The 8,861-nt window shown below is 35.6% G+C and overlaps 1 protein-coding gene and 1 pseudogene across 1 annotated transcript; one reads left to right on the forward strand and one right to left on the reverse strand.

The window, feature by feature from the left end:
• The first annotated feature begins 972 nt into the window (after positions 1-972).
• Positions 973-4,055, forward strand: LOC118034237 (heparanase-like protein 3; annotated as a pseudogene).
• A 165-nt stretch (positions 4,056-4,220) lies between these two features.
• Positions 4,221-7,714, reverse strand: LOC118034236 (probable anion transporter 6, chloroplastic). The gene is made up of 10 exons (XM_073406173.1): positions 7,672-7,714; positions 7,475-7,542; positions 7,145-7,212; positions 6,827-6,943; positions 6,645-6,681; positions 5,900-5,995; positions 5,651-5,792; positions 5,497-5,549; positions 4,721-4,807; positions 4,221-4,610 (listed from the first exon to the last, which is right to left on the reverse strand). The coding sequence occupies exons 1-10, from the start codon at positions 7,712-7,714 to the stop codon at positions 4,509-4,511; spliced, it is 813 nt and encodes a 270-aa protein (XP_073262274.1). The 3' UTR covers positions 4,221-4,508.
• Between the last annotated feature and the right edge of the window lie 1,147 nt (positions 7,715-8,861).

Below are 8,861 nucleotides of genomic sequence, written 5' to 3' on the forward strand. Positions count from 1 at the left end.
TATGCTAGAAAAACAGATATTCCTTGTCAAGATGTAAAGTTAATGTAAGAATATTAGACTCCAATAAAACCAAAGTTATTAAACTTCACCGTCACTTTGGATTGACTAATTGGCCATGGTTTGGTCTGGTTGACTGGTAAATCAATATGCTATTTAATTTATTTGATCAAAATTTTTTTTCTAAAACAAATAATTTCAACTTATTTTTTTCAATTCGAGTTAATTCAAATTAATTTAACCTAATCACAAGCTAAATTAAATTCAATAATTTTGATCAGTACGTGTTTGATAATGCGGTATATGATATTTTTTTAATTAAAAATACATTAAGATTATATATTTTTTTAATTTTTTACATTATCACATTAACATCATTAAAAACACTGAAAATATTAATTTAATATTTTATTATGCAAAAAAATAACTTGAAAAAGCATACAGAACCGAACCAAAAAAATCTAACACCTCCTTAACCTAGAAAAAATGTCGAAAAAAACTCGAAAAAAAGAAATTAACCAAACAAGTGGGTCCCAAGATCACACTTTCACAGGGAGGCAAGGCACAAAGCCACTTGGAAAAGTTGATCGGCAACTAGCTGCTTTCACGAAGCAAAGCAAAAGCAAGGGCCCACTCTGAAGCAAACCTTTCATTATTCTAACCAGCAAGGTTCCTAAGGCAAAGCAAAAGAAAACCAAAAGCTAAGTATTTGCTAATCAAACAAAGTATAAATAATTACCAATAAATTTCCCATCTTTTATACCACAATCACTTTTTTAAGGTCCAATAAAAAAGATTTAATTCTTCTTTAGTAAATCTTTTTTTAGCTTTAGATTATTATTTTTTTAGTATTTTTAAATTATTTTAATATATTAACATCAAAAATAAAATTTAAAAAATAAAAACAGTTAAAAATCAATCTCTACCCTACGGTAAGTCGGTGACTGTATCTTACTTGTGCAAATCTAAATATTTTATGTCTTTTATTAAACTCTGTAGCCTGCTGTGGCTAACCTCTAGTAACCACACTTCATCTGCCACTTTCATGGCTACCTTACACATATAAAGAGAAACCCTTAGATCTTGAACTTGTGTTTGCTTCCAAAAAGATGATTTATTTGCAGAACTGGCAAATGGGGCTGTGCTTACTGGTCTGTATCATTAGCTGTTGCTTCATTTCTGTGAGTTCACAAAGTGCTGTAGCTGGAAATGATAATAACAGTGTTGTTGAAGGAACTGTTTTCATAGATGGAAAATATTCCATTGGAAAGATTGATGAAAATTCCATTTGTGCCACCTTAGATTGGTGGCCACCTGAGAAATGTGATTATGGGACATGCAGCTGGGATCATGCTTCTCTCATTAATCTGGTAATGATTCATTTTAGCATGCTTCTGAGGTTGTTTTTTTGGATTAGATATCTAAATATGTTGTTTGATAGTTGCAACTGAACTTGAAATGCTCGTCCTGTCCTGCACTTCTCAAAACTTAACTGGCATTTTAATATAAGATACAGAGCTGTTCTTTAAAATTTCAATGAGTTATTCTCTAAATATTTAATCTTTTTGAATTTTTTTTTGTGCTCTCTCATGCAGGATCTTAACAACAGCATCTTGTTAAATGCCATAAAGGGTGAGAGCCCTTTGAACCAAAGCAACCTTTTCTTCTTCTTGTTGGCCAGAACTCTTTTTAATGCTTTTCAGAGTCCTAATTGCCTCTCTTTTTTTGGCACTATGGTCCAGCTTTTTCGCCTTTGAAAATCAGAATAGGGGGCACTTTGCAAGATAAGGTCATTTATGACACCGAAGATAATAAGCAACCTTGTGTCCAATTTGTCAAAAACACCAGGGAGATGTTTGGTTTCACGCAGGGTTGCTTACCAATGCATAGATGGGATGAACTTAATGCCTTTTTCAAGAAATCTGGGTAACAACGATGTTCTCTTCTGTTTCCTGTTAACCTTACTTTACAATTTCTAGCAGCTGAACGTCCTCTTAATTTTGCAAATTCAGGGCTGAAATTATATTTGGGTTAAATGCTCTCACTGGCCGGTCCATGAAATCTGATGGTTCTGCAGTAGGAGCTTGGAACTACTCTAATGCAGAATCATTTATAAGCTATACTGTCAAGAAGAACTACTCTATTTATGGCTGGGAGCTCGGTAAGAACTCCCTCCAATGCTTTCTCGTCGTTGATGCTAATGATTGATGTTTCATGAAATCCATGAAAGTATCATTGCTTTATTGACTATAAGGAAATGTGAACTAACTACGATCAGTTTATATTTTTCTGAGATTAATTTATCTAAACCTACAACAAGTCCTTTTCTGCTGATCAGGAAATGAATTATGTGGGAGTGGTGTTGGAACAAGAGTTACAGCAGCTCAGTATGCTTCTGATACAATTTCCCTGTATAACATAGTGAAAAAGACTTACAGCAGCATTGAACCGAAACCGCTAGTTATAGCACCTGGAGGATTCTATGATGCAAATTGGTTCAAAGAGTTTGTAGATAAAACAGGCAATTCTGTAGATGCGATCACCCACCACATATACAATCTTGGTCCAGGTATCTCTTTGAAGAAAACGACCTGACTTCTGTGGTCTCACACCTTGGACAATAGGTCTAACTTGACATGATTATATCCTCTTTCGGTGCAGGAGTTGATACACATCTCATTGAAAAGATCCTTAATCCATCCTATCTTGATGGTGAGGCTAGGACCTTCAATAGCCTCCAAAGCACTCTCAAGAGTTTCTGCAACTTCAGCAGTTGCATGGGTTGGTGAATCAGGAGGGGCTTACAACAGTGGCCATAACCTTGTTACCAATGCATTCGTGTTTAGCTTCTGGTAAGGGAGGTCAAAATTTATGTTAAAAAAACTTCAGCTATTCTGTTGTGGATTCTAAGTCCAGGGATGTTGTCAAAACAGGTATTTGGATCAGCTTGGATGGCATCATCTTATGATACAAAAACGTACTGCAGACAGTCATTGATTGGCGGCAATTATGGTTTACTCAACACTACTACTTTTGTTCCAAATCCAGATTACTACAGGTATTCGAAAATTACTGATACTGGCAGGTTGCTCTGAAAAATCAGATAGCAGGATAGAAATGAAGAGGTGCAGTGAATTATCTTTACAATAACATGGCAATTCTTAAGAAATTCATTTGTCTGCAAGAAGAAAGAGGATTAAGTTTTGAAATAGGTAGAGGATTAAATTAGTGATAATTTTCCAAAAGAGAGGTATCTATGCTTATTATGAATTGAGTTTTTTCAACCAAGCTGGCTTCATACCAGGATGAAACCTCTTGTTTCCCACTCTGGAATCTCATATTCAGTAATAAGGTCTTTCAGAAATTCTAATGTTTTGCTTTCTTCAATGCAGTGCTCTTCTTTGGCACCGCTTAATGGGAAGAAATGTTCTATCAACCAGCTTTTCTGGAACGAAAAAAATACGTGCATATACTCATTGCGCAAAACAATCTGTAAGTTCTGCAACACAATCACCACACAAGCAGAGAGCTTTATGATCTAATTAGATTCATGATCTTGCAGAAAGGGATCACATTACTACTAATCAACCTTGACAGTAGCACGACTGTTGAAGTCAATGTAAAACTCAACAGCACTTTGGGATTGCACCGTAAACACAAGACTCACAGGTCTCATGAAACAAAGGCCGTTCGACTGCTTGAAGGATCCACAAGTGAGATAACAAGAGAAGAATACCATCTAACAGCAAAAGACGGAGATTTACACAGCCGAATAATGCTACTCAATGGGAACATTTTAACAGTAAATTCATCCGGGGACATACCTTCCTTCGAGCCACTACTTGTAAATTCATCAAAGCCGATAATGGTTGCTCCTTTCTCTATTGTATTCGTTCAAATGTCATATGTACTCCCTGCTTGCAGTTAGGTGGTAGCACTTCATGGAACTGAAATTAGTTCCGTATAGTGAATAGTGATTGATCAAATAAGACAGAATACAAGCAGTAAATGTTACATTCTTTCTTGGTGAATAATACAATGAAAATTGTTTTGGTAAATCGGGAAGCCATAGGTTTTTTTCTTCTCTTAAAGAAAAAACGAGTGTTCCTTGTAATAGCTTTATTTACTGCAGCGTGTGCTGCTCGTCCTGCAGGAATGAACTGCCCAGGGCACTATTTTGTTTTTTTTTTTTTTTTTATCACGCGGTAGATAAGAGAGATTGGTATAACAAAGTTCTTGAGCTTTTCAAGGCATGCCATAAAACGCGAGCCTTAAAACACAGTAAGACAACAAGCATGTCAATTACATGTTGGTGGCCAGCCAAGACCACAAAGTCAACTATGCATTATGTTTAGTAGATTACACTTGGTATCAATATACAAATGAAGAAGCTGACTATAGGAGATGAGGCAATTTCCACCAAATGCTATGGAAAAGAAGTTCAATGAACAAACATATTCAATTGTGTGTTCTCTAATTTGGATGCTTCATCCAAGAATATCCATCCAAAGTCAATCCGTGTTGGAAAAGTTTGAAGGCTTGCTGCTGGCAAATGCCAACCATACAATGGTACCAGTCAAGTAAAAGAAAATTGATGGAACGAACAATGAAATCTGCATGGTAAAAATACAAGGAATAAAAATTACTAGGGAGAAGTTAATATAGAAACCTGTCCAAAGAAGTATATATATTAACACTTAAAAGTGGTCATGAGGCAACTTACACTCCATGAATGAGTTGTATCTAGTAGATAACCAGTCAAGGGAATCCCTACAATTCCAGGTATTGCTCCGACAGTGTTGGTAATGCCCTGCATAATAAAATTGAAAAGAAAAAAGAAAAAGATCAACATGGTTAAAAGGAAGTTATTTTTGCTTTACAAATTCAAGCAAAGGCCTTAAAACGGTGGCAAGCTTACAGTAGTCAAGACGGATCCAAATGAATGAATTATGTAATTGACCTGGAGCTAAAATTAGAAACATTGACACAAGAATGTTTCGCGAAAGTTTAATCTAGAACTGCCAGTTCATTACAACTTTGCATAATTTCCTGAATAATCTGAAGGCAGACATGGACAACTACTCATTGATGATAGGACCAAAATCCATGTAAAAAAGGGATTTATGACATAATTAGAATTCCTGTCCTGGGATCAACCTTAATCGGAGAAGTGGGTATCTGGAAAAAGAAGGATGACAGATCCACGAACAAAACCATTAATTGCAGTGAATCAGCATAGATTTTTTTCTCTCTTTTCTGCTTTGCACTTTCACACTAAAACCAACTCAGCCTTGCAAAAGATATTATTGAGTGACTGGTTATCATTTCTCCATGTCATAAATAACGATGCACATAATTCAGGAACCACATGCTGAATTGATTTTAAGTCAAGTGAGAGTGAGGAACGTGCTAATGAAACCTTCTATCAATCCATACAGGAGGCCGATTAGAAAATGCATAGCATATGCAACAAAATCTAGGATTTGTAGGCTTACATACCAAAAGTATACTTGCATATTCAGGAGACATATCTTGATGCGTACAGTAAAGTCCTGCAAAAATGATAAAACTTTGAATTAGAAATTAACCTAGCACAAGTCAATATGTTCCTACACATAAAATGAATTAAAAGAGTTCTCAAGTACTCCACTACCAGACAAGGCAAAGCTTGAGAGGGCTAAGCCAGCAGTGAGAATCCCCACAATCTCCCAGGGAGGCAATCCTAGATCCACAGAGGAGAGAGTCATGCAAAGAGCAGGAGACAAAAAGGCAATTGTTTGGCAAATCTTTCTCACCTGCAAGGTCAAAAAAGGTCAAGCTTGTTGACATAGTGAAGAGTTTCTGACAAGATGATGATTATAGAAGTGTAGAACTATAATAATAGACATTTGGTTTTGCAGACCGTAGTGATTTCAACTCCATTGGAAATTAACTTGTCAGCAAGCTGTGCGGCGATGCTAGTCACGAAAACTGAAGCCAGGGGAGGAAGGATAGAAACCTGAAATTGTTGATAGTTACTTCATAGGAAAATAAATGTCAAATGATCTAATTGCAGTCAAACAATCAAAAGATTGATGACTATCCAATGTTCAGGCTTGTTGGACTGACATGGTAGTCCCAAGTTCAAGTGTTCAGTGCTTCAATAGTATTGCATGTAAAGTTCAAGTCCTCAGGGACCTGACCTGTCAAATTACCATAAAAATTTAGGATAAAACATTCATACTGTACTCAATTTCAGAGTACAACATGTTATCTAAATTACTGCAAGGAAGATCAATCCCTCACAGGTAAAAATGAACACCTTCATGGTATGGTACCATAATATACCCAAGTTTCTGGTGCGTTATAGCACCAGCATTTCTCTATAATAATTTTTTGCATCAAAAGATGCTTGTAGATGGATGATTTCAAACTAGTTCTATGTACATGGTAAATAGGATACGGATAACAATAAATGAGATGTTGAAATGTGTGATTTCTTGTATAGCAGAGTTCTTTGTTTTTAGCATGACTTCCCACGTTCATTTCAAGATGCAAAAATTTAATGTAGATCAAACTTTAAGGTAATCATTCTTCCTTGTTCATGCAATTTGATTGCTATACTCGACTAAAGTGAGAGAAAGACAATCATAGATCTTCAAAAGTACCCATGCAGCTTCTGTCAAATTCAGGCTCAGCTCCTCACTGCACGGCATTTCCATTGAAAGTTAGGTTTCTTTGCATTACAGCCATAATGGCAGGCACATAGAAGACATTGATATTGCAGTTGCTAAATTCTCTTTTTCCAGAATGAGCAAAAGAAATTCAGAAAGTTGAACTGAAAAGATACCTAAAATAAGAAGGAAGCCAAGATAAACAAGTATAATGACCCCAACTTCCACAAAAGTGAGCATATATCATTGCCCATACAGCTGGGGTTTGGAAAAAATGCCTTCCATGGAACATCCTGTCACAATAGAGACACTAAGAAAAGTAAGCACAAATGGCTAAAACATTTTTTTAGGGAAGGTCCTTAATTTCAAAATCAGGTATTATACACAGTTCACAATAATTTTGAAAACAATAAACTTACTAAATTTCCTCACAATTTCATACTTTAGTGAGGATTGGCACTTTCCCTCAGGAGGCCTTCACTTGTATGCCATACATATTTAAACTCATGAGAGAACAATCAAGAATATCTGAGCGAATAGCACTTCCTGGAGAACTATGGTTCTAACCATTTAGTTACGAAATATCAGTAAACATATGATGCTGGAACTCAGGCAGATCTATTCACTTCTGCCATCGAGTATTTGAGTATTGAACGACCCTTAAGCCTAGTTACTTGGGTTTGACTTGACAAATCAGTGAAACATGGCACTCTTCAAGAAGTGTTGCATTTAAGATACATTCAATTTCTCAATCAGCATATTCTCCATCCTTACAGTTTCTAATATTATATAGGAGAACAAAGAAAAGAAAGAAAGCGTTGTACCTTCAGTGAGCCACCCAACTCTGCAAGAGCATTACTTGATGATTTTTCCGAATAGATAGATTCGGACCCTGTCAAAACATATCAAGGAAAAGTGCACTTATGAATAAGAGAAGGGAACACAAAGACAAACAGCAATTTTACAACAAATTATTTTTATTTAGTTCATATCAGCACATCACCTAAGAATTGAGCCTTACCTAGGATAACCTCCAATGAAAGGTCAATACTGCAGTTGGGCATAGAAAGTCAGCTGAACACTTGGGGAAACATGCTACTGGTTTAAAAATTATACACTAAGTCCAATTAGAAGTTTTCTCTCCAGCCTCTAGAACAGGACTTTTTCTTCAGATATCATCCTTCTAGTGGAAAAGATGAGATGAATTTTCAAGATGGTCTCCAAGGCAATGATATTGAGCAGTTAAAGTATACGCAGCAGAAATGAGATACTAAGCATGTTTTGAACAATATGGAGGACATGTTTTTATGATCAAAATGATATTTGGAATATAAAGTGGGTTATTCTCTTGCAACTCAGTATATGAACAGTTATAAAAGGCTCCCTAAACATTAGGGTGTTTCAGAAATGTGACTCCTTTAGCTTAATTTTTTTTATATCTTCTGCTGTGAATTGCTAAATATGAATAAATTAGGCAAAATATTTGTCATATGTGCAATGTCAGGTAGACTAACCATATAATTTTATCAGAAAGGTAGAGCAGAATAAGGCATTATCAGCATGCAAAAAGAGATGCAAAAGAAGACACCATATGATTTGGAAAATCACACACAAGTGGTAATCTAGAATAATAAAAATCAATACAAGTAAAGTGCTCACGTGACGTAGGTTTGGCAGCGAATGAAGCCTGTCCCTCTTCAAGATATTGAAACCCCCAAAAACCTTCATAATTTTTGGTTGTTGCCAAAATTATAAAATCAACTCTTAGTCAGTTGTTGATACTAGCAACTTAAAAAGCTGAATATAATCAAATAAACAATTGATCAGTCAGTTCAGAACCAAAGTGGACCAAAAAGCCATGAAATATCGTCTTGTATTTAACATGAAAACAAAAGCCTTTATGGGTATCATAAAAGTGTAATTTCCTTTAGTTCAAGGCAGAAGCAGGGTAAGCATTGAAATCCATGAGATGAGGACAGATACTTACCAGGCCACCCCAAGAAAGCCAAATATATAAAATACAGATGCCCAACCAAAAATTTTGAATAAGTGGAGGAGCTAAAAGAAAGCCTGCAAGAACTTTAAAATGTTAGAAAAGACCAGAAAATGAAACCAGGAACGCACTTTAACTAAAACAAAACAGACACAGAAAGAAGAAAAAATAGTCATAATAGCATAAATTTGTCGATTAAATATGTTTAGCGACCTCAC

Source organism: Populus alba, chromosome 18, assembly GCF_005239225.2.
Source record: "Populus alba chromosome 18, ASM523922v2, whole genome shotgun sequence".
NCBI classification, from domain to species: domain Eukaryota; kingdom Viridiplantae; phylum Streptophyta; class Magnoliopsida; order Malpighiales; family Salicaceae; genus Populus; species Populus alba.

What these genes read in the sequence shown, in the direction of transcription:
- LOC118034236 (XM_073406173.1), bottom strand. Translation starts at nt 7,714, where the DNA reads ATGCCCAACTGCAGTATTGACCTTTCATTGGAGGTTATCCTAG. An exon ending in AGTTGGGTGGCTCACTGAAG is followed by an intron (nt 7,213 to 7,474) that starts GTACAACGCTTT and finishes CTAAATGGTTAG; the next exon opens with AACCATAGTTCTCCAGGAAG. An exon ending in ATACAACTCATTCATGGAGT is followed by an intron (nt 4,611 to 4,720) that starts GTAAGTTGCCTC and finishes TTTACCATGCAG; the next exon opens with ATTTCATTGTTCGTTCCATC.